This window comes from Centroberyx gerrardi, chromosome 13 (genome assembly GCF_048128805.1).
Source record: "Centroberyx gerrardi isolate f3 chromosome 13, fCenGer3.hap1.cur.20231027, whole genome shotgun sequence".
Taxonomy (NCBI): domain Eukaryota; kingdom Metazoa; phylum Chordata; class Actinopteri; order Beryciformes; family Berycidae; genus Centroberyx; species Centroberyx gerrardi.
Genome location: NC_136009.1, coordinates 21673838 through 21699439, shown reverse-complemented (window position 1 = coordinate 21699439; position 25602 = coordinate 21673838). Strand labels below are relative to the sequence as shown.

General features: G+C 41.1%; 2 protein-coding genes across 3 annotated transcripts; both read right to left on the bottom strand.

Annotated features, from left to right (window-relative positions):
* Nucleotides 1-1159: 1159 nt before the first annotated feature.
* On the bottom strand, nt 1160-19851 carry eps15l1b (epidermal growth factor receptor pathway substrate 15-like 1b). 2 transcript variants are annotated; one of them, XM_078287679.1, is made up of 23 exons: nt 19820-19851; nt 19303-19344; nt 19068-19157; nt 18911-18958; nt 18724-18819; nt 18372-18437; nt 18148-18273; nt 17947-18006; nt 17505-17771; nt 16049-16206; nt 14973-15138; nt 12822-12907; nt 12014-12086; nt 11178-11339; nt 10164-10361; nt 9464-9628; nt 8792-8897; nt 8235-8374; nt 7791-7851; nt 6319-6401; nt 5993-6056; nt 4373-4509; nt 1160-3016 (listed from the first exon to the last, which is right to left on the bottom strand). In XM_078287679.1, exons 1-23 carry the CDS (start codon nt 19844-19846, stop codon nt 2876-2878), a joined length of 2562 nt encoding a protein of 853 aa, XP_078143805.1. In that variant the 5' UTR covers nt 19847-19851; the 3' UTR covers nt 1160-2875. The 2 variants fall into 2 exon arrangements, with proteins under 2 accessions (XP_078143805.1, XP_078143806.1); XM_078287680.1 differs by lacking the exon at nt 4373-4509 and having other exon boundaries at nt 2875-3016.
* A 1037-nt stretch (nt 19852-20888) lies between these two features.
* calr3b (calreticulin 3b) lies at nt 20889-25015 on the bottom strand. The gene is made up of 9 exons (XM_071910694.2): nt 24835-25015; nt 24255-24356; nt 23692-23895; nt 23407-23501; nt 23084-23293; nt 22544-22657; nt 22263-22406; nt 22094-22186; nt 20889-21961 (listed from the first exon to the last, which is right to left on the bottom strand). The coding sequence occupies exons 1-9, from the start codon at nt 24920-24922 to the stop codon at nt 21752-21754; spliced, it is 1260 nt and encodes a 419-aa protein (XP_071766795.2). The 5' UTR covers nt 24923-25015; the 3' UTR covers nt 20889-21751.
* Nucleotides 25016-25602: the final 587 nt, after the last annotated feature.

Sequence of the window (25602 nt, the reverse complement as noted above, 5' to 3'; positions counted from 1 at the left end):
TACACTGTGATGTTTTGCAGCTGCAATACAGAGAAGGGCAGCAGCTTGTGGGCTTAGCCTATAAATACAAACACTCCATTTCCATAATTACAGAGTGAGCTAGGAGCCGTCTGGACAGAGGGGCACAGCAAACCCTCATCAGGCAGCCCATAGACTCCCTTTCTGATGGGTAGAAATTATAGTAGGACATCAAAGGACCTTAATACTACAATTACACAGAGTCGCTCTGCACTGCAGTTTCAAAGTATCTGAGTCCTGCATATTATGTCTATATGGTGTCAGTGCGCATTCATTTCATCTGCATCAAAGGTTGCATTGACTAGATATATCAGAACCAGATGGCATATGCCAAAAAAGTATAGATAAATTAATAATATTCAGCATTTTTCATGAAGTATGTGGTTGGTTACATAGCTGACAAAATGGTTTTCTTCCAGTTATGTTGACAATTTTAAAACTTTAAATATGCCTCAATAAAACCACACCTTCCATCAAACGTGGTGCCACTCAGTTCCCCAGTGCTGTATCTAAACTTAACTCATAACAATAAAACATAAATGTAAAGAGTGCAGATTTAGGGCCAACCAAGGGCCACTTGTGGAAAAACTAAGATCTGTGTCAAACATGTGCCCAACATCTTGCCAGAATTCACCAAATTTAAAAAAAAAAAAAAAAAAAAAAAAAAAGAGGAAGTACAGACTTGGTTAAAAATAACTTCAATGGTGAAATGCAAATATATCACTCTCATTTCACTTTTCTGTTCCAATATCAACTTACAACTCCAAGATAAAATATATATATTTATATATTCAATTTAACATCACTACATACTCTTTCCACATAAGAGCCATTTTAAAATAATAGCAGATTAAGTCTTAAGAATGAGAAAATGGAGTTGGCCAAAGTCCTCCCTTCTTAGTCTTAATTCATTATTCTGCAATAATTACAATCGAGTAAGTATTTGTGTGAATTGGGAAACAATGCAAGGTCACTGTTTCTCTTGGCCTACTATGTAAATTCTATATTTATGATTAATGCAGCATTTATTTTGCACTCAAGATATTCATGATTTACTGTGAAGAATAACTGATAAACTACTTTCTGTGGACGTTTACTTTAGCAATAGTTTATGTAAAGCACAACACTTAGCTTGATCGAGGAATGTTAAAATTGCTTTTATTATATTAAAAGTTATTACAGTTTTGAGAAAGTCAAAACTCAGAGGATTTCTTTTATAATCACAGACATACTATGTAATATTACATATGAATGCTGATATGTTGATGCTGGATAAATAAGGCGCTGTACATCTCCAAGAAGGCCTGGAATATACATACATTATGTGCCAAATAAACCTGATAAGTGTTACAATGGAAAGATTACAAGGATGCAATATCATAAGGCATTTAAACCCATATCCTCTAACCAGGTTACATCACATGACTGAACAGAAAAACAAATGACACAATGGTTGATCTGGATGTCGACAGACAAGCAAAAATCTTCAAGTTGCAACCAGATGTCACTCTGCATATCACTGGTATTGTGATGCATCTATGAGTAAAAAGGACAAAACTAAGTGTAACAGCACCAGTAAAAACAATTAAGGTTTACATAGTATCCATTTCAAAGAGGCTGTAAATTGTATTGGAGTGCAAGTCTTCTGGGGATTACAACAAGGCAACCGATGTTAAACCATCTGATGAATACAACCTGCTTGTACATGCCATCAGAGTGGTGGTGTAACAGCGCTCCTGGTGGACTGGACCTCATCCATTAGGAAGGAAGACCTCAATGATTATTAACAGTATCCTCATATAGTACACACAATAGCCAACCAATGTTATGGGGTTAAACCACATTTAACCCAAGATCAAGTATATCAAGAGATTACTAGTTCTTTTGCTGTCATCTGCTAGAATAGGGAAAGTACTGGCATGCTAGCAATGTTAGGACATCACCATTTTCTGCTTTCGGATAAATAATTATGTTAAGGATTTTGATTATAGAATTGTTGCATTTCTTCAATAAATGTACTACAGGGCCAAAAATAATAGACATGTAGTCAAAAATGGAAAAAAACACTTTAAAATAATTACTATAACATTTGAAATAAAAATCTAACCCATGCCATTAATGATCAAATCATTAAGCTCCATTAGTATAGCCTTTAAGACAGGTGGGTTCTACAGATGGACTTTGCTGTTCCAAGGCTGATACGCAAGGCAAAACATTGTAAAACCATGATCAAATTATATTATTTACATGAAGAGGTTTCTCAAGGCAAAAACAACATATGCACTTGAAATCAGACAAACTCATCACAGGCTAAAAGAGTAGTTAGCCTGTATGGTTTGACTTCCAATATCAATGTTTCTAAGTAATTAAAGGTTATAATACAGTTTATACAGTGCATTTACAGGTACTTCATAAACCACAGATCCATTGCTCTTGTGTATAAATAATAAAACAAAATAAAATATGCTTAAAAAGGCTGATTTCCTTGCAACAAAAAGGCTTAAGTATAAGACGGGGTGGTTAGCCATAGCAAGATAGAGAGCTAGATATAGGTTGTAGTCAAGTAGCCAACTGGTTCGGGTTGCATTAAATCGCTATGTTCTACAAGACGCAGCCAGGCTGAAATCAAGTGGCTCTGTATTGTCCTTGATTATAGTTGCCATGTAGTTGGGGAGCACTGAACCTTAACTGGTTGCTAAATGTGGAGTCATTTGACACGAGGCCAGTCTGGTCTTGTACAGAAAGTGGTAGTAGGGGCTGCTGGTCATGTTGGGCCAGTGTCGGTGCTGTTGTCGTCAGTGCGTGGAGCGTTGTAAGTCAGAAGAAAGGAGACTTAAAGACTGAGGGTGTCGTCTGGTCAGGGCATGTCGGCCTTGCTGAGCGCGATGGCCAGCTCCAAGTCCTCCTGCTCCTGGAGCCGCAGCCTCCTCAGCCTCTCCTGCTCCTCACGTTCACTCTCCCGCTTGGCCCACTCCAGCTGCTGGCTCTCATTTCCAAACTAGTGAGGGGAGCGGACAAACATTAGACATGGGCAGCAGGGTAAAGATGCAGGCTGGAACGTGCACAGAGCTACACACAAACAAGACAAATCACTGGAACCCAGCAAGATGACAAAAAATATGGTTTTATTACCAATATGATGCAGAGATAATGATGATGGATGCAAATTTTGAATTAAATGTTTCTCTGATATACAAATCAGTTACAATTTCAACTTGAAATGATTTCATATAGCAGTAAGTTGAGAAATATGAATGCATGAAATAGAGCCATTTATATTTCACTTATAGGTCACAAGAAAGCCAAGAAAGCAACAATACGAGTTCACCATAACATAGTCATATGTCGGTGTAAAAACTGATACTTGCACAATACACAGTGATATATTGGTCTGATATTCCCCCTCTGTATTCAATGTGTAGATGAATGTGACTTGAGGATCTCAGTTGAAAAGAAAAGTGCGCACAAATCAGTGTACTGAGCTCATTCAGAGTGTGGACAGGTTTTTCACATGCAAAGGATTTAAGTTGACCACCACACCCTCGTGTTGTCTTACCTCGGCACTTTCAGATCCTGGGAGAAAAGAAATTACAATACAAAGCTAGATATAAAAAGCACAAATCCCTTTCACAACCATCATGCTGGCATGAGGGATAAAATAAAGTCATTACATGTCAAATGATATAAAACAAGACACAAAAAGCTGCCATGCAACATCTCTCTACCTGAGGGCAGACTCAGCCATTAGGCTACACAGGACGGCAAGGAAGCCGGAGAGTTAGCCAAGGACAATTAGCCTCATTTACCCTACTGTAACTCTGCTTTAAGGCATATCATGCTTTGACAGCGAATAAGCCTTTAGCTTGTACTTCAGGAATAGAAAAATGCTCCTCAAGTGTTACCTGACCAGACAAGTTCACTAACAAACTGGCTGAACTTGGAAGTTTATAAATCCTTCCTTCCTATAAAAGGCTGAAGCCGGAGACGATAGCAAGCAAGCAAGCCCCTCTGCCAGGCTGACGGAGGCAAAAAAAACACCCAGACGTAGTGAGGGGGCAAGTGTTGGGACTATCCAAGTCAGTCATGCAAACACCTATTATCCCTCCACACCAAGCCCTTAAAAAGCTCTCAGATGTTCTGTCAGTTGTTAGTCAACAGCCAGTAAACACGGCAATCCTGTGATTGCTTCCTAAAGTCGAGGCTACTGCGTGATGGAAAGCAACAAAAAGCTGACACCACTGAGCCTGGCCATGGCATTCAGCTCCACAATCTGAAGAGTGAGATCATGAGATCGGTTGCTCATGCAGACAGGGATACTCGACCGAACAGAAAACTATAAGTGAACTACACTTACAGAGCCAAAATCAGCAAAACCCACAGAAGAGTCTTTAGATGCTTTACTTGAGTTTGCCGTAACAAAAGGGTCTTTACTGTCTGCTGTGGAGCGAATGCCCTGGAATGGCTCTGACGGACTCAAACCAAGCATACCTACTGGAGAAGGAGGACATTTCAAATGAAAATCCAAATCCATGAAACAAAATAGACTTTAGTGTCTTGACTTCAGATACCAACAACAAAAAACAGGCTCACAGTTTAAAGATGGCATCAAAAAGAGAAGAGTAACACTGTGTTACTATATTTGCATAGGAACACAACAGCTTTAAGCTCATGGCATATATAGCTACCCGTGGGAAAGTAATATTGCTTCTAAAAAAGGTGTTAACCACACTTAGTCAAACGTACTGAAGCACTGGAACTTAACAAGCACAGTGTCACTTTTTTTGCAACACATAATTACTTGATGGCCCCACCCATGTCTCCAGTAAACTTTAACACATTTTCCATATTGAGAGCATAATAATCTAACCCTAATTATTTGTTTCTCCAATTTAATGAATTTTGTGTACAAATGACACATAGGCCACATCTGGAAATTGGAGGGCTTCTAGCAAACAAAGAGCTTTATTGTCTACTTAGGGACAATGTAACAGTAGCAAAATCAGCTTTTGTCTAAATATTCTATATTAAAATACACTAACTAATTATTATGCTTGTTACCCTGTCAACAGATTCTGCAACACAATTGTAGGCAATTAGCTGAATTCAGCTGTTTAACTGAACAGAACTTAGTTTTCTTTGTGATACAGACATTGAGAACAGCCCATTGCAGTGGGCTTCTCACTCCTCAGTGTCTGAAGAGCATCAGTGGAGCTGTAGCTAGCTGGTTATATGGTGTGTGTGGATGCTCTTCTCCACTGTGTGGTAGTGGTACACCAAGGGTGAACAGCTACAATATCTCGGCGGAAGGGCATATGCAGTTCATGGCCTGTGGGTAGTAGTGTGCCGTCAGATACCGACAACACACACCAAACAAGAGGCAAAATACATTTGAATGTTAGAGGATGGTGGTTCTCATTCTCCTCACACAGTTGACAGAATTAACTTTAAGAACTAACCGGCTAATTGAGTTGTTGGCAACAACACTAAGTGAATGTCTTAATAATGCCAACATCGTCGTCACACTGTAAACCCAAAATGCTGCCTTATCTGTACCAACAGCTTTCCTGTTTACAACTTCAAAAGAAGAAATTCAATTCTCTGCACCCTCACCAGAATAGGGAAGTGCTTTTTTTGCACACCAGCAGGGCACACCAAGTGCTTGTTTTATAGGACAAGATTCAACCACAAATGAGCACCCAAAAAAATGCTGACACAACTGACTGTCGCCATGACATTTCTGTGACGGTTGCAGCCATTAAAAGTGGCAAAGAACTCCAATAAACACTGCACAATATAGTTACAATGACTTTTCAAAATGACAGATCTTGGCATGATAAACGGTATGTATTTCAACTGGTTTAAATCCAACGCTGCATGCCAATTGTGAACATCACTGAACCATGAATGTAGAGTTAAGTGGCAAGCACAGTCATGTTCAAGCACACACGCACACACACATAAAATCAAGCCTTACCATAGGGAGGTGCAGGCCGGTTGGGCACATTTTTCTTTGGTGGGAGCACTGGGTTGTCCGGCTTCTGTTCATACACCAAGACAGAGACAAAAACAATCCCCCAACGATCATTCAAGATGATGATTCCAACAGAGATGTCAGCCAAAATATAGAGCCTCTGGACTCATACCACATGAACTGTTTTCATAAATGTGATAGATTGGCGGAAAACTAAGAAATCACTCATGATGAGAGCAAAATTAACAACATAGCTCTCTACAACTTGAGTGGAAAAATATGCTTTATGGTGCAACTGATTCATAACTCAATGAGTCCCTCAAGCTTACCTTTGACATCTGACTAAAGTCGGCAAATCCAGCCTTGCTTCCAAAAGAGTTGCTACCAAAGGGGTCCATTGTCCCAAAGACATCTATGACAGGGTACATTGAAATACAGTTGGAACATTGAATACGTTTGTGGAAAGACCAAGAAACTATAATGAAGTTCAGCCCCAACCGCACATTCAAATAATCTCTGCATCTTGCTTATTCTGAAAGGGCCTGCATGCTATTTTCAGAGCAAGAGTATGTGGCATGACCGTTTAATTTTCCATGACATTTTGCGAAACCTGGAAAGCAGAGGTTTTGTTTAACCTGACGTATGCATCTGATTAGCTAATTAAAGGCGTCAGTTGGCTTACTGTTAACCAGAACTGTGTCCGAGTTGTTTTGAAACACTCTGGTATGCCTCTTAATGAAAAAACTGCAGATGGTTACAGAAAAAAAACAAACCATTGTAATGGAATCTGTTTGTTGTGAATGTGCGGCCACAAAAGACTCCATTCATGTGCATTACGCAGTGTTTTCTTTTACATGAAATGACTCTGCTCGGGTCTACAGTTGCTTCTGTGTTCCTCTGAAGGTGTGTAGCATGGCAGTGCGTACGCCAGCGGTAGCCGCTAACTTAAAACAACTTCCTCACCGAATAAGGCACAGCAGTTCAATAGCAGTGGGTATAAAGACAGGACAGAGGCAGGAGTGAACTGGTTAAAGAAGGAGTGGCAGTGTATTCTAGTAGAGCAGAACCAGCAGTCACAGAGTTTCTGTTATGCTTGGCTCCTGCAAGCCTCCTGTTTTTCCAGGGTAGGGGGAGTATTTTTAGTTGGCCAGTAGTTAAATGCGTAGGTACTCAACTAAAAATAGTCCTAAACCACAGGAAAATATGAAGCCACAGTGAGTAAAAATTGTTTGCCCCTAATGCCCCCATAAATAAAATCTAAATCTAACACGTCACCCAACATGGCAAAGAATGACTGCTTCTTTGAGTAGTGTTGCACAACTTGAACTGCCGCTGACGTTCAGACATCACTTTATAGTGTGAATGTCACACACTGGGAAATCTTCACGTATTGTTAAGTCCAAGCATGACCTTGCATCTTTCACTTGACAAAGTGACTTGGCAAGAACAAAAAAGAAATATTCAACGCATGTTCACCAGCACTGGCATTCACATCTTTTCATAACCATCAATAGTTGCGACGAGTTAGAAATTAGCTTACATCTTCAAATTGACAGCAAAGAGCTTAGGAAACAAAATACTGCATCTTTGTCAACCTGTTTTAGTTTTATATGATGTATGTTTTTCAGACAATCGGAAGAAGAATGAAAACTATCAGCATCACTATTGGTAAAATGAAAAAGCCAGTATTGGTGACTGACTATTCATGAACCAACACAGAGACATTAATTCAAGAAACTAGAAAATATTTTGGCACAGACAAACAAAAGTGGTCCCACTGTGCTTGGGACCAACAAAGTACCTGAATCCTTTGGTTTTGGGCTGTTTGATGTGAAGGGGTCACCGCTGCCGAAGGGGCTCGGCTGAAAAAACCAAGGAGGCAAAGCACAACTAAGTAACCAGTTCAGAAGATCCTGGTTTACATACGCACACAAAGCACAAGGTTGCATGTCCACCAGGAACCTCTCTTTAGAGGGCTGGTTTGCTTTTCCAATTGCCTACAATGGACAAAGACACACTGTTGCATGTTTCCATCAGCACTGTCAGCTTTAGCATGTCTTTAAACACAGCAAAGAGCATTTCAATTAAACATTTCAACTTTTAGCAAAAGAGCATTACAGTTCCAACAGGTTCTAAACAGTCACATAGCAACTACATGAGCCATGACCAGCACTTCCAACAAGCATCAGTTTAGTGCTACTAGCTAGAAAGAAGAGGTGGACACAGTGCCAAACACCTCTCTTACCTTGGCTGGCGGTGTGGGTTTTTTACTGAAGGGATCTGAGGATCCAAACAGGTTCGACTTGTCTGTCTTCTTGAAAAAGTCTTCAGATGAGGTGCCTTTGAAGGGATCACTTTCTTTGAAAGGATCTGCTCCAAATGGATCTAGAAAAAGGAAAATGATTAAAAGGAAGAATGAATATTGTCCAAGCAACTGGCTTGGCTGGGTCTGAATGTGACACATCTACAACGTCTTACAGGAAATAATCAGAGGTCTGCTGTGATCCATCAACAAGATGGATTCCAGCACACTGGAGCGTAAGCCAAACATTTTGATTTCATTAAAACAGCAACAATTTGTCATCTATACTGTAGGTACATTTACATTTTAGGCATTTAGCTAAAACTCTTAATCAAAGTGACTCAAAATTAGTGCAACAGCAGAATACGCTTTGATTCCTAGATTGCCAACAAGCAAAAGGTGAAGAGAGCAGAGATCAGCCATAATCCATAGAGAAGTACAAGTATAAGAAATACAAAGATAAAGAGCAAAGAGAGAAAGATTCAAGAAGGCACTCTGACCTCTGAAGGGGTCTGACTTGAAGGGGTCCTCTGTCTGGAAGGGGTCTGCTGGGGGGTCCTGGGTATTGTTGTTGAACATGGCTATTTTAGATTTGAAAGAGTCATCCTGAAGAATAAATGAAAAACAAATTAATTACAATGTATCCAACATTAGCCAATTCTTGCACTAAGGTATGAATGAGTGAAAACTGACAAATTTCTAGTTTTCAGCGACTATATTTTAGCAAAACAAAGTGAGACATTGATACAGGACAGTATGTTGCGAGGGTGGGGACAATTCACTTTCTTTACATATGCCATATGGTGGATGCTTGTATCCGAAGCACCTTACAGTTCCATGACAGCACATATCTTTAGCATTAGTCGGCCCCTGTGCGAATCGAACCCTTCACACTGGAAGCGATAGTGCCGTGCTTTACCCACTGAAACACAGGACTACTTTCAGTTTCTCAGTTAAAAATGGAAGTTGAAGCTGCAACTCGCATATTAAAATAGAATGTTCATAATGTCTCCATAGATTTGATATAAGAACCTTTGTGACAAAATACTTCCAGTTTTTTAAATTTTGAAGACAATCCACTTGTTGAATTGACTGAAATGAAAGGGAATGGACGCCATGGATACCACAGTATGGTTTGGTATGGTATGGTATATTCTCCCCAATCTCCTCACCGTGCTTCTGAAGCCTCCGTTCTCCTTCTCAGCAAACCCTTCACCCATGTCAGCCAGGTTGGTCATGCTGCCTCCATTGGTGCCGTTGAGAGCGCTGTTGTATTGCTCAATGGTCTTGGTCACCTCCTGCTGGGTGTCCTGGATCTGGGACAGCTTACTGCGAGCCTACAAACACACAAAAGACGGTTGAGTCCATGTCTGCTTTCATACAATAGACTGCATGATTCCCCCCACTGTCTCTTTCAATAGGATTTACAACTGTCCTTCTGGAGAATTTCCCAGCATGTAGAAGCAGCTAAAAGAAAATATAATTTCAAACAATATCTCTTCAAAAATGTCCTTCAATTTCTTCAGCAAACCGTTTCTTTTGCTTTTCAATCAATAGTTTAAGGAATACATCCACTTTTTAGCATATCGGCTCTTTGATCAACTTACCACTGTGTCATAAGAAGGTTAACAGTTTCACTTCTATGCGTTTCAAATTTGTTTTGTGTGCTTCAGTGCATACTAATACTTTAGCACAGTGTGCTGAGTGAACAGTGAAAGCTAGCTTTGTATCAAGTCAAAAGCCTTCACTACCAATGTTCTTCTTACACAACCGCAAATTGATCAAAGAGCTTATTTGCCAAAAGTAGGTGTGTTCATGTACTGGGACGGAGCACATCCTTATGTAACCTGTTGTCCATCCATCTGCACTGACCTGGTTGATCTCATCCTGGGTGGCTTTGAGCGACTTAACGATGCTGTCCAGCTGGACGCGACCAGACAGCAGGCTCTGCTCCAGCTGGGCCTCCTCATCCTGCAGCCGGCTCAGGTCCGCCTTGGTGCGGCTCAGCTCGTCCTCCTGGCTCTGGAGGTCCGACTCCTGAGAGTGGATCTGGCTCTGCAGGGACGAGATCTGGGAGGAGGGGGTTAGAAAGAGAGACAGATTTTGTAACTGTCGATTCCTCATACCTAATGATCATAACTTTATAGAATTTGGATGCTTGTTATGACAAATCAAGTTTCACAAAAAGCAGTAACAGTTAAAAGTCAATCCACAGGATGCATGGCAATACAAAGGTGTTGGTATTATAATAGGATAGGGGTCCCATTATGCTTATTTTTACTATTTTATTTTATTAATTTTTTTATTAAACTTACTTTATACTCGATATGTTCTGCTAATTGTATTCTACAACACTTGATAACTTTGTGAAAGTAATAATCTATGACATTTTCATGTAAGTAAATGTCAATTTTGCTACTTTTTCATCAATTGATAATAACACAGTAGTGATTCATTCAATACCCAGTTCATGAAAGCTTCTGCTGTTTTTAAACACCCATTGCTGGGTAGGTCTTTCCCGGGAAAAATTCTCTGGCACATAGTTAAGAGATGGTTTTATGTTTCTGGAAGCAGCAACAGCAGTTTGTTTGGAATAAACAGAAGAACGACTGGGTAGTTAGGATGAGCAGTGATAGCCACCATGGCTAAACTGACAAAGAAAAGAGCGGCGTCTACAGAAACTCAAACTTCATCAACAGAAAATCGAAGGAAAAAATGTCACGGTACTGGACACACCGTTTGATTGACAAGTGATTTATAGGAAGCGCAGGAATTCACACATTCACACCACATTAACAGAAACACAACAAAACACAACACAAACATAGCTAATATTATTATTGTTAGTATTATGTGTATAGTATTATAATGGGTCAAGTTTCTAACCATCTGGGATTCGTCCTGGCACTTCTGCTTGACATCATTGAGCATTCCCTCCAGCTTGGAGCGCTGCTGGTCCATCTCCTCCAGCCGCTCCTGAGCATCCTGCTTCTGGGACTCCAGGTCCTGCAGGCTGCTGCTCTCCCTGTCCAAGTCGTTCTGCATGTCCTGAGGGGCCGACAAACACACACACACATACACAAACACAGATTGTTGCAGGGTTCAACTAACTAGCAATGCTACCGGTCTTTCTTAATGACCATCAGCTTTACTTGGTTATAAACTCTTAAAACAGTTAATCTCAAAATAATTTGGATGGGAATCTACCAACGGGAGACAAATCAAGTATTTTTCCTGCTTAGTGCTGCCCCTCCATGTGTATCTAAACACATAAAAATCACGATGCTAAAGTGGACAACCTTCTTGAGGGGGATCTCAAGATACAGCCAACATTATCACCTTTGAAAAGCATTTTTTTTCCCCAACACCAGTATTTGGGAGTGGTGGGAATGTGTGTCATAGGCACGGCTAGGTGGGACAAAATAAAGAATAAATAAATAAAGAGGAAAAAATTGTCCAGATGGGTTCACAAGTTTGTCCGTTGCTCATAGTTTCCCCTATACACTATGTATTTTTAGGTTGTCCGTGAGTCATATACAAAGAACTTTTTGTATTCTTGTTGCTGTCATGTCTCCACTACACAGACTGTAAATCTGTTAGAATTACTAACTTTGTATTGGTTACAGGCATTAATACAGACTGGCAGCCTCACTCATGAGATACTACTCTCATGATATTTATAATAAATGGAAGATTTGTAAATTATTTCTGTTCGGTCTTACCTGAACTTCACTATTTTGTTGTCTGATGGCTTCCTCCTTTTCCCTGATCTCTTGCTCCAGCGTGTATTTCTCCCTGTAGGTGAGAAATGGGAGAAGACCAAGGGGAGAATATAACAAATTATGTTTTTCCTTCCTAACCAAGCCAATGTCGACAAAACACAATGCTTTAAAAGGCTCAGACAGACCGTGTCAAATAATATTTGGAAATAAGTGATAGTGTTTGTTTTCACCTGCTTAGAGAATGAGATGGATGGGGTTAGCCACATAGGACAGCGCAATGAGTGCCAGAAAGTTTAGAAAATCACAGGAAAGCAATAGTACACTTTTCTGTGATTGTCAGCTTACTTGACCATCTAAATTGTCCTGATGTGGTAAATGCCACTCATCTAGTATTCCAAGCATGAGAAAATGCCTAAAAGTTATCTGCAAATACTACTGATGGTGCAACATGAATTGGTGCAACATGAATTGTGGGAAACAGAGAGAACTGCATAGAATAAACATCAAAGAGAAAATCAACAGAGAGGGGATTAGTTGCATCATGAGGATGATACTTCACTTGCCCCAGAGCAAGGCTCTAGGGTGACAGTGCTTTCTTGGCAAAGCACTGGGAAAGTTAAAGGGAGCACCTGGTTAAATAAAGGTTAAATTAATAAATAAAAAAATATCACTGAACTTGTAAAACAGCTTTGATCCTGTGCCTGAACATCGCTTCCAGTTCACCATCCCTCCTTCATTGCAGCCCCTCCTTTCTCAGAGGAAGAGCAAACAAAGCTATCGTCCTGCTAGTCAGGGTGCAGGGGCTCACCTCTGCAGCTGAGCTATTTCCTGGCTGAGGTCATCCAGCTCTTTGAAGCCTGTCAGCTCTCCTGACCCCGAGGAACTGGTGCTGTCCTGAAGCGAGAGACCGCGAGAGGGAGGGGGAGAGGGAGAGGTAGGGGGGTTGAAAAGGGGAGAAAGAGAGGCAAGAGAGAAGGAATAGATGGGGGAAGTTAGGGTGACAGGAGGCGAGAATAGAGAAAACAGGGGTGACAGAGGTGGGAAAAGAGAGAAAAGTGATGCAAAGAGGACAGGAGGAAAATGGATAAGTTGGAAAGAAGGTGGAGGGAGGGGGGGAGGAGGGAGAAATGGGGAGAGAGGGTGAGAAAGGAAGGAGAAAAAGAGCAGAGGGGACATCAGTCGTACGCAGGGGGAGAGAGGAGCTCCCCACTGTTACATCTTAACAAAACAAATGACACAGGAAGGAAACACAAACACCTTGCACAGCTAGGGAGGGCGCAAAAGAGACAGACAATGCATGAATGCACAGAAATGGACACAGACAGACAAGACAAAGGAATTTACCATGTGCAGCATCGCATGTAACTATACAATGTACTACTAAACAAGGGTGAGCGCATGTGTAGAAACTTGGCTTGTATTTTTAGAGAATCCTCTCTAAAGAAATCTCTCTCTCTCTCTCTCTAGAATCTCTCTTCTATATGCGTTCTCAGCAGCGATCAGACCTTCACTACACTTCACCTCCATCTCCTGGAGTTGTACTAAGCCTGCTGCATCCAAACCAATAATTGGTGAATATGGGAATACATTATACATCATTGTGGTCTTTCAGATGCAATGTCAACTTAGATAAAACCATAGAATGAGAAAGTTGCAGCTTGATGTCTGTTCTGGTGGTCTGATGGTGTTGAAGCATTTAATTCCAAAATGAGATAGCCAACATTTGAAAAAAGTGACACCTACTTTTACAGTCATCATTGGCATAGAATTTAAAGGCAACTTAAGTCCTTGGTTGACCAACCAATAACACCTTTACAGACAACATGCTCTAAATTTTAAATATACTGAATGGCAAACTCCAGGCAATGATTTTTTTCCCCAAATGGAAATAGAGCATTTTGGAAATGGACTCTTCAATTGCAGCTGGAACGGCATGAATAGCTGTCACAGGCAGCCAGAGAGGTGCTTTCATTATGGAAAACCAGCAGGTGGCAGTGTTTGCTCTTAAAACAAGTGAGACTTAGAGAAGAGAATTTTCTTTTGGAGAAAATACAAGACTTTAGAAGTTTGTTGCAATTTTTAAACAACAACATTCTGCATTCCCTTTTTTTGTGAAAATAAACCAACAAACTGCCATAATACAAGGAGCATGGTCCTGTTTATACCTAGTGCTGCAAACTGAGAAAGACAATATGACAGAACAACAGCGCCACATGGTGGCACAAAGCTCAACTACTCACTCTGCGCATATTAGCTAGTGCAGCAAGTTCAGGTCGCACAGCAGACATAAGCCCCGCATAGCTCTGGGAAACAGGACAGAGAAGAGTTCAAGAAAAGCAAAGGAATAAAATAACAGCTTTGTATGGGGAGACTGAAAAGCCAGAAAGCAGTAGAACTCCCCATGTGAAATGCATAAAGCAGTAGAACAGCAAAGACTCAGTTTTCAAGAGATAAAGAAGCAATTGATAAGCAACTACGATAAGCAACTAAGTTAAAACTTTGTTTGAGGTTGGTCATGTCCGTCAGCCTTCATGCAGCAACAAACCCTTATGTGCTACGAACATCACCAACTGCAGCAAAATGCAGATTCATATAATGTGGACATGCACCTTAAACACATATCCATTTAGTCATCTACTGTACCTTAGGTGAGCTGATGCCTCATTTCTAAATGTTTTAGACTACAGGCCAGATTCAATCATTTAACACAATATGATGAAAGCAAAATAATATGTTGCCTATTGCATTTATAGATTAGATAACAAAGAAAAGATGTAGCGTAAAAAATCAGAGGAAATCAATGTGAACCACCAATTTGGGTCAAGACAAATTTTTCATAGATCTTGACTTTGGCTTGCATTCGTTCATAGGCTCAACATCAGTGCATAAGAACTCTTTTATAAACAGGGGTCCTTGGGACATGGAGCAGTGGTTACAGAGGGCTACAGTCTGGACTCACAGCACCCGCTGCAGATACTGCAGTCCTCTCTGAGGGGGGGATCATGTCTGGGGTGAGACTCGCCGGAGGGTCCAGGCCTTTGGTGACCTTCTGCTGGATCAGATACATGGCCAGGGAGAACTGCTCCCGGGTCAGCTTGCCTGTATGTTTGGTGTCAGCCAGCCCCCTGTGGAGAAGAGGAGGGGCCAACTGAGGGGCTTCATTCCAAAACACTATAGATCCATTTAGAGAAAATAAATTAATACCTGATGTTCGTTGGTAAATAATTCATAACCACAGATGACAACCTCCTCTGAAAAGTTACCATTTTGTAAGCATCGGGTATATGGTTGCCAATAACTTCAAAACAGTTCCAATACAACTACTCAAAAAAAGAGTGAGGTGGCACATCCAAAATTGGGGAAAAAATGACTGGATACAATACTCACATTTCATTATATAAGCTGACCTTTCCACTTATGTATTTTTTGCGCTCTGATGAAGGCTTTTCTTGCCGAAATGTGTTTGTGTTTCCTGGTGTGCGCCCAAATAAATAAGCAAAATGTGGGTACTGTATCCAGTCATTTTTTCCCCAATTTCGGATGTACTATCTAACTCTTTCTGGAGTAGGCGTAATGGATTTACTGTTTTTTAGGCTCAACACTCCACATACAATAATTCCATTGTTGAAGCGCACTTCTCTGCCTTAAAAATAACTTCAAAACAGTGTTTCCTTTGCTTTCAGTTAGCTGCAGTGCCCCCCCTGGAGCTATAAAATGTAAATACAATGAACATTCATCATCTGGCCTTATTGTTCAGCATGTCCAAAAAATAACAATTATGATTACAATACAAAGTTGTCCTATATTCAACACACACACACACACGCGATCATTGTGTCTGGTTGTTGTTGTTGCCTATTTTCTTGTTCTGATGTCAGCTCGAGAGCTTGTACTTGTTCTTAGTATGTGCTCTATTGTGGTTTAGTGACTGTAATTACTTTAACTTCATTCCTTGCTGTCTTTATTGTTTTAAAGCGCTGTGACACTAATGAGCGAAATCTCTTTAAATACATTTGATTTGAGTTGTGTTCTCACCATATTTGTGCCAGTGTAGTCTGGGGCAGAGTGGACTGCATAAAGATCTCGATGACCTCAGTGCCGGTGACGAGGCCATCCATGTCAGTGTCGGTTTTCAGGAAGATGTCATCATATCGCCCCCTGTCTGCCACCGGGACGACCCAGTTCACCGCAGGCTGGGATGAACACAGGACAACATAGTGACTTGAGAGGGAGACAAAATCTGCCACAACCTCACAGTTCTTCTACAGTGCTTGAATTAAATAGTGAACTGGTCAAAATGGAAAAAGTAAACAGCACTTGGTGACATTGATGAAGAAACTTTTACTATAAGAAACCAACACATCTTCCCTTACATAGCTAAGAAGGCTGACCCAGATGAAGGTTATGTTGCCCAAAATGTATTGGTTTTACAATTAGCGTTTCTTCACCAATTGTTTACCAAGTGCAACACGTGATTTTATCACGACTTATCACATGCATACACAAGAACATTAGGAAAGTCATCATGTAAAATCACAGTTTATATTTTTACATATAATTTAATTTTTTTTTAAAAATTAACTTATGTAACAAAATGAGCTAATGCAAGTGAGACAATTGTTGAGCATTAATACGTTATTTCTGTCAATATTACTCTTAAGATAATGTGGTAGTGTAGTAAAAACAAAATGAAAAACATTTTTAAAAACAGTGTGGGGCACAGCTCAGAAAATTTTATTTACTGTGGCTTCCTGTTTTGGAAGAAAAGTGAATAAAGAAAGAGGGAGTGATGGAAAACTAGGGAAATGAGAATGGCAATAAAAGAAAATGAGAAGAACAGAAATGGGAAGAGGAGTAGAAGAAAAGAGGGCGTCACAACAAGTGTCATGACAGCCGAGTCAGTTCATCATGGATGACTTGTGAATGGAGAGTCGTGCTTCCCTTCCCTTTCAAGGGAACCTGTTCCTCTGAACACATGGATCCCTGCAGCAATAACAAAGTACAGAGAAACACACTGGTCCGTGCACAATGCTCAGAACAATGTGGCAAAACAAGTCCAGCCATTATCAACACAAAAGGATAAAATACGGGAAATGCTGGTCTTTAAAACAGCGGGACATGCCCTCGTGACACTTTCTTTGGGAGGAGCAAGGAAAACGGCATATTCATATTTCAAGGGGGCTGGATATTATTTTTCCAAGTTGGGAGTGTTTTACATTTTTTTTTCAGTTTTTCTTTGTGTTTTTTTTTTTAGTTCAGCACCTCCAGCCCTTTATTTCTAAGGCAGAGAAGCAGCTAGGTGGCATCCTAATACATCCTGAGTTTCCCCCGGGTTACATGCCACTGATTACATCCTTTTGTTATTAACTAATTAGACTCAATATGGCAGCCGTTATAAACAACTACCTAAGATACCAGGCATGGCCAATTCTGTGATAAGTCGCTATCCTCATGTCCACCATTCAAGAGTCACACAGATGAGGCGCAGTACCTGTGAGCTGGATTTGAAGGAATGTTTTGGGGAGAGGCTGTCGGAGCCCGTGCTGAGGGAAGGACCGCCAACCAGAGAGGGAGTGGAGCGCAGGGTCTCTTTGAGAGGGGCAGAGCTCGCTGTGAGCCCAGACAGAGCAGGCAGGACAGCCACAGCACCTGGCAACGTGACTGCAGACTTCTTCCTCTTGGAAGGAGGGATGAGGGAAGCAGGCAAGGTAGTGGGGACAGGCTCCGTCTCCATGGCCCGGTACACGAGATGCATGGCCTAGAAAACGGGAAAACAGATCACTTGGCAATTTACTTGGCAAAAACAAACTTTTTCCCCCGTGGAGAAAGCAATCCATTATAGACTTAAATGGCAAAATGAAGGGTTAACTACGTAAAATCACTCTGGACTGACAGCAAAACCGTTTTACAGTAAATGAAAGACACCAGCTTACCACTGAGAATTCGTCTTTGTCCAAGTGTCCATCTTTGTCGACATCACTTAGGTCCCAAATCTACACAAACCAACCAAAAAAAAGGTACAAATAAACAAGATTAGACCGCATTGCATAGCTAATGTTGCTACACCAGGGAAAACTGGCCTACAGTACAACTTGTAATATTATACTGTACTAGAGTATAATGTGTAATATCACCTTTCCTAACACATCCAGAGGTAGCTTGGAGTTTATCAGCACAGGCTTGACTTTGTCACCAGAGAGGAGACCATTGGCAGGGCACAGACTCTCAAAAATGCCATCAAATTTCCCTTTTTCATCAGGCTGGAAAAGAAATACAAAACAAGTTAAGTTTCAAGAGATGGAAATTATGCTCTCATATGCTCAGGCATTTTCTTGCTACAAATGGTATCAATACTCACCCTTATAGCCCACTGAGAGTCTGTTGACGTTGATGATAAACTTAAAGATGGGCTGCTTGTGTCTTTCTGCAAAATAAATTGTGCATATAATGCTAATGAGGTGGACTAATTGGATATCAGTGGAGAAGGCAAACACAGGAAAACTTTGATAGTAAGAACTGTAATGTTGTAATGTTGAAAAGAGAAATATTTAGGGATCTGATTTTTCAAACTTTTTCCTCAGTTTTTTTTTTTTTGAGACACACAACACCTATTCATTTCTAACGGTAGATTACAGTTTTCCTTTTCGCTGTGTGTTCCCAATCACATCATAGAATATTGCACAAGCCAGCAGAGTCATTTCAACACTCACAAACTTGGGTGGAGCTAAAGTCTGGTTGAGGTTGTTAAGGCTGATATCATTTCCACCCTGTGCTGAGGCCACCAGTCTCAAAGCTATGAAGAAACCCTGAGAAAGAGGAAGGGAGCAAAACAAATTACTTTTTTGTTTACATCAGCATTACAAATAACAGCAAATTTACAGAGACATGTCATGTTACCCGCTTATCCAAGTAGCCCTTTCGTTCTGAATCAGCCAAATCCCAAATCTAGAAATGAAAAATAAAAAATAAAAAAACGAGTTAAGGTGCTGTTGAATGAAAATGTCTGTCTGGATATGTGTGTGTGTGTGTGTGTGTGTGTGTGTCTGTGTCCCACCTTCCCCAATGTGCTGTCTGAGAGCCCTGACTTTTTAAGGAACTGAGCTGCATCCCCAGCTGCTATTTTGCCTGTGTTTCCTGGATCCACCTACAAAGAATGAATGTTAAACACAAAAAAACGAATGGTACAAGCTGAATGTGGTACATCCATTGGTTTTATGTGACAGAGGATACTCTGCATAAACAATTTAGCAGAGCTGGAATGGAAAACACACTAGTACACATTAGGTTACCTGTCTGTAGTAGCCGTCATAGGCTGGGTTTCCACTCGATAACTGCAGAAAGGGAGATAAGATAAATGTAACGCTAAGTAGAAGTGGGAGTCTGTCAAGTGAGTATTTGGTTAGTTATATATGACAACTTTAGCTAGATAGCTAGTCAGCCACTGGCAGCGTTTTAAGATGAACGCAGCATTCATCGCTAGCCGGCTAGATGTATGTTAGTGTGTTCGTTTTTAAACGGGTTAGTTTTTTAGACGGGTTATCTAGCTACATTCATCAGTAACGTCCCCGCTGCTACCACTTCATTAACTATAACTAGCAGCTTCCTGCATTAAAACGTAACTTAGCTATTGTTACTTAGCTAACCAAGTTAGTTGCCACCGACAGGTTTCTGTAACCACACCTACACCGTTCAACAGAGCTTAAAAATGAGTGGTGTGGTGAGGGCGTATATAAACTGTCACTGCCGTTCTTTGGATATAAAAGTATGAAGATATAACACATTTGCAGAGGTGTTGGAAGTTGTTACCTGACTGAGAGTCATGAGCGCCGCCATATTTCCTGCTGTCTCGGGAGTGCGCACACCCTTCGGCGGACACGCGCGGCGATAGCATTGGCAGGGCTGTCAGGAGCTTTGATCAGGACCAGACCATGCTGGAAAACTTTGTCAACTAAGTAGTGACTGATGAGATGTACAGTGAAGAATTTCAGTTGTTCCCGTCCTCAGGTCTAATTGTCTGAGTCACCTTTGATTCGAAGCCGTGATGAAACACCAGTTACCGAAAATTACAGCGGCACTACAGTATGTGTCACTTAGCAACTGCGTTAACTACTTTTCAAGAACTATATTGCTTGGCGGAAGATTATATTAAATTAGAATTATAATAATACAAATAATTGTTATTATTATTACAATTAAAATAAATACGTTATTGAACATTTGCCTTATTTTTATTACAACAGTGTTACCACTCGAAGCTGTGCTGTGGTGCCTAGCAACGCCTCTTAACCATGCTCTTAACAGGCCTAAAATCACTGCAAAGCAGTCTCCAGTGGCTTGTTGCTTAAGCATTTAACATTGACAAGAACAATATGGTACTTCCCAATACATTGCACTCAGTACCCAGTTTACAGGCACGGCAAGTTAGTGGGCTATTCCGCTCTACTTTGATGCAAAAACATTTTGTCGCCATCATGTGGGCATATCAGATTCACCACAGCAATTCATGTTTTCTGTGGACTACAACTCAACAACTGGAGCTGCTCACAGAGAATGGATGGGAGACCCGGTTGAGTTTTTATACGTAAATTAGCTTTTGCCTTTAGTTGTATCAGCCCTGAATCAGAAAACAAATCATTTCCCCCAGAGACTGATTGGGTGTGCTCAGACACCATTGCCATTTTCTTAAAGTTAATTCTCAGTGGAACAGCTCAAAATTTGTATCTTAACATGGTTCAAGTTTTTGTTTTCTGGCTTTGGAACAGTTCTTAAACAACACATTCATTCATTCAAGTAATTTGCATTCCAACTCCATAATAATACTTCCTAAATATCCAGTAGCATATCCAGTAGTAAAAAAAACAATGACCAGACAAAATAGTTTATAAACTTTTAATAAAAACTTTGGTATCAATAACATTCTGTCCAATAAAAATAAGCGTGAACCTAAGTGACGTGTCACACAAGGGGCTTATCGTGTGTTTATCCAGACTTTAAGGATGTAATGCAGGTCAAGCACAACCCTCCACATTACCATGAAGAAAGAACAGGTTTGAGTCCCACATAAGACACTTCAAAGTAGAAAAACAATTTCATTACGCACTTCGAGGGGGGATTTGTTAATGCCAAAACACATTGCAATGTCCCAAAGAATTATCATTGAACATTTAAGGCAGGGAATAACCAGCGAGTAGAACTATAGAGGGTGGGGGAAGGAAAAATAAAATCAGTGCCAGAGATGTATACTACTACAGTCTGAATAGCTAATCCCTGTCCTCTGCAAATCTCTATTTGTCATGTTTCTACGCTCAGCTTTCTACATTCAGTGGTTAACTGTCAAAATCAAGTACAGTCATGGTAAGCTCTAACAGGAGAGTAACTGTGTGAGGGGAAGGTTGCAAGGTATCTAGATATGTGGCTTTGAACTAAGAAAACAGCAGATGCCAATGGGTCCATATTCATCATCATATCAGAACATATTGACAGAGAATAAGAGAAAAGTATTGGGTGTATGTGTAAAACATTAGAATCTATCCAACAATTCAGAGGCAATGGGGCAACATCATGTCCAAACTGAAAGAAAAACTGTAAGTCCCACTTGCCCCACTTCACTAAGTTTGTCACTCAAGTTGGATCATGTCCGGCTCTCAGGGAATGGATGCATAGCAGCCACAATACCCCTGGAAAATATTGGACAGAGTGTCTCTAGCAGGGACAGACAAATTTTCTGTCCAAGCTTCCTTAAAGCTCGTCTTTGAGCTTCCCTTCCTCCTCCTCCGTTTCTGAAAGGTCCTCCTCCTCAGGCTCGTCTTTCTCCTGATCATCATCATCATCATCATCATCGTCGTCGTCTCCGTCCTCACCAGCTTCAGGGTCTTGTTCTTTGTTTTTCTCTTCCTCCTCTTTTCGTTTCTGGTCATCTTGCTCCTGTTTCATTTTCTTCTCTGGTTCCTGTGGGGAAAAGTCCATAAAAACATGAGCCATATCTTATTATCTGTATATCACAGAGACAATGCTCTCATGCATTGTAAAAGTCTATAAAATATATACTTTTTTAGAGAAATCCCAACATCACCAGCATACCTTTGTGACACCCCATGTCTCCTTTGCAAAGTCCTCTGCCTCCTTCACATCGTCTGTGATCAGGAAGTTGTCAAAGATGGTGCCAGATTTCACCTGGGATGAACAGTAATGAGCGTCAATTTCAACCTCGCTACAGAAATGTCATTAGTTCAAAGGAATTCCCTCTCACCTGCCAAAGATCCAGGCCTAAAACACCAATATTGTCAAACTTGTAAATGGTCGCGTCGGGGCTGTATTCAGGATTGTCAATCTCGGGGTGCACCCAGGCTCCTTTGTAGTTGGGGTTGTCAATCTGCTTGGGTTTCCATTCTCCCTGCAACAGAGAAGATATTAATTCAACTTTAACAGCATCGTCATAGAACAGAGTGAATAGTGAATGTTTCTTGGGCTGAGCACATCACTCACAGCATAAGCATAAGCTCCACCCTGACGGCCCATTTTACAGCCTACCTTGTACTCGGGGTTGGGGATCATGGGTGGCTCCCACTCTCCATCCATATCCTCATCCCAGTCGTCAGGCTTCTTAGCGTCAGGGTCTGGAATGTTCTCGGCTTTTTCCCAATCCTACAGAAGAACAATTCAAGATGAGGTTGAAGAAGCAATCTCGTGACTGTTAGCCCAGGACTTGCTGCAGAAATTCTGTGTGTCTTTGTGTCTGTGTGTGGGGAACAAACAGTCTTCCCTCCCTCAATGACTACCATGGATATGGCCTTGATCAAGGCATGTAACCCTCAATTTCACGAGTGGAGCTGCTCAGTGACCAACAGTAGAAGACTAGGCTTGGACTAGGCCAGACGGTTGTACTGGGCAGCTACAGAGTGTGAATGAGGGGACTGTATATATTAAACCAACTAATTTTTATTCATAAAGTGCACTGCCTCAAACTAAACAGACAGCACCACCGTCTCATGCAAAGCTGAAAAGAGGTCAAATTTATTAAATTAACTACACAGCTAATGGCAGTAGATTCGGGTTAGTAGGCTAACCCACCTCAGGCTTGGTGTCATCAACATCATCGATCTTGGCACGGTCATCCCAGTCTTCTGGTTTCTTGGCTTCAGGGTCCTTAATTTTCTTAAGGGGTAGGAAGTCCCAGTCGTCCTCCAGACTGCCTGATTCCACCTTCTCACTGTCAATCCTCACCTCATAGGTCTGATCAGGGTTCAGGATCAGCGTGTACAGGTGGGTCAGCTCATCGTCCTGACGGAAACAGAAATATTTAGATTAAGCCATTTGTGCAGGGCTGTGGTGTGTGTATTTGTATCAGGAAAATAAAATAATCGCACGTGTACAATCCAAAATATCAGAATTACCTTGCACTTAATCTCCTTTTTGATGAGGTGATTCTTGCCCTTGTAATTGAAGATGACATGGACTTTCTTGGTGCTGTAGCCGCAGATATCAGGGCCTGCGCAAAATAAATCAACATTATGAGTGTTATAGTTACAGTCACTACAATGCAAAGTGGCCAAGAGAGTTTACTTTGACCAATCAGGAGCCACTTAGATGGAAACACAGTCAAGATACAAGAGAAAATCTCAGTTCCTATTACATTAATCATTCAACTACGATTCTTCGTCATCATGTTTGTCACTTACCAAACATGATGTAGTACTGGGAGTCTCCATGCATGCCAGCCTGATCCAGGTCAGCGGGGAAGACCTTCACGTAGCCACCACCACAGTCAATCTTCTGCTCATGCTTAACTGTAAACTGTACAACCAGACTCTTGCCCTCATTGCTGAAGGGCTCAAAACGGGCAGAGGTGGCATAGAAACGAGCATCCTGGCTTGTCTGCAGACCTGAAAAAGGAAACGCGTAAGAAATGTGTAGATAGACGTAATATTCAAGGAGTGCTTTTCTGGGTCATAAAACGGGTGCTCTTTGGCTATCAGGATGGGAATTGTATTTCAATAGACAGACACCAAGGCACTTGAATTGCAGATAAGAAGAGCCACTTAGTGCAAACGAACTACCACGTCGAGTCTCCTGGACTGCAATATGTATGTAGTTTTCCTCAGTAAACATATTTTAACTGCAGTGCCTTGGTATCTTCCTTTTTGAACATAATGAATACAACCTATTGCTATGATCAGAAAGAATTAGGCTGTCTGTTATTCTTTCTCAAAGAATAACTGTATGAAGGAGTGATAAAGTTTACCTTTGTCTTTCTCAACATCTCCATAGAAGTCGCCAGCCGTCAGTTTCCACTGTCCGTAGTCAGACTTGTGTTTGGAGTCCGACCAGCGACTTTTCCATTCATCTGGACAGAAAACAATGAGTTAAGTCTTAGTGGCAACACTTGCTGCACCCCTTCCAAATACAGGCTACTTCCTGAATGTCAATGACACTAGGCAACTGTCCATTCACTACTATTTAAGAGATGTGGCCGTCAAACTAGTAAATTGATTTACTTGTTTCATATTGCTTAAGGGTATTGCACTGTTAACTTTAGGCCACTAATAGTTGTCAGTGGTTTAACGTTAGCTTCTGAGGCCTTGCTAAAGTTAGCTAGCTAGCTAACAGTTAAGGTTACACAGGTGAGCTAGCAAGCTGACAATCAAGTGTTATTCGCTTAACCGTTTATTCATATGAAATCAAACACTTTCGTTTAAATGATGCCTTCAGGTGCAATTTGCAACCATCTAACGGATTTTGACAAATAAGATGGGTAAGTCAAGCTAGCGTGCAATGAATCAAGCTAAACAAGTGAGAATAATGAACCTCTCTACCAAACTTACCTCCATCAAGAAACTGTTCCTGAAAGTACACCGTTGCATGGACGCAGTACAGTGTTAAAATTACCGTAAATATACCCAGGACTCGCATTTTTCCCACCTAAGCCTTATTTTCTTCTGCTGACAATGTCCTTGCTAATTGAATATCTTGTGGAAAAGGAAGAGAAGGGAGATTTTAGAGTCGCTCCAGCGAACAGATGTCTAACTGTCATTGGACGAGAGGATGGTGTGTCTGAACCAATAACAGTAGACCACGAAACATATGTCGCCTCCAGCCGCTGATCCAGAATCAGTGGTTAATGTTAATCATCTTCACTTTAGCATTATATTAACAGTCCGGCAGAGGGCGCCAAAAGTCAAATATTTTCTTTTGTAGGAAATGGTGACAAGAGGAAGGCAGACAAGTCAAGTTTCATATGAACTGCATCGTGTCAGCTATGTGTGTGTGAGCGTTGTGTGCATGCATGCATGTGTGCGTGGTTGAAAGGGCCATCTGCGTGAGTCAGTGCAGGGTCAGGCTCAGGGGGGGATCTGTCTGACTGACATGTCCTTTTTCTCAAAGTGAACATTGGGGAAGAAGACAAGCAACTGGCGCCAGCCATCAAATCACCCCCACCCTCTGAGTGATCCCCAATTATGTCAAGAGGGGAAAATGGTGTCCCTTTGAAAAGTGTTCTTAATCAAACCCAATTAATTCCGCTCCTTTCCCTTATTATTTCCACCGTGGACCACGTCCCGCTAGTCAGCCTGTTAACTGGAGCCTGGGCCCCA

What these genes read in the sequence shown, in the direction of transcription:
- eps15l1b (XM_078287679.1), bottom strand. Translation starts at nt 19,846, where the DNA reads ATGGCGGCGCTCATGACTCTCAGTCAG. An exon ending in CAGACAGCACATTGGGGAAG is followed by an intron (nt 18,959 to 19,067) that starts GTGGGACACAGA and finishes TTTCATTTCTAG; the next exon opens with ATTTGGGATTTGGCTGATTC. An exon ending in CCTTCAAATCCAGCTCACAG is followed by an intron (nt 16,207 to 17,504) that starts GTACTGCGCCTC and finishes TGTTCATCCCAG; the next exon opens with CCTGCGGTGAACTGGGTCGT.
- calr3b (XM_071910694.2), bottom strand. Translation starts at nt 24,922, where the DNA reads ATGCGAGTCCTGGGTATATTTACGGTAATTTTAACACTGTACTGCGTC. An exon ending in AGATGTTGAGAAAGACAAAG is followed by an intron (nt 23,896 to 24,254) that starts GTAAACTTTATC and finishes TTCCTTTTTCAG; the next exon opens with GTCTGCAGACAAGCCAGGAT. An exon ending in AAAAGGAGATTAAGTGCAAG is followed by an intron (nt 23,294 to 23,406) that starts GTAATTCTGATA and finishes TGTTTCCGTCAG; the next exon opens with GACGATGAGCTGACCCACCT.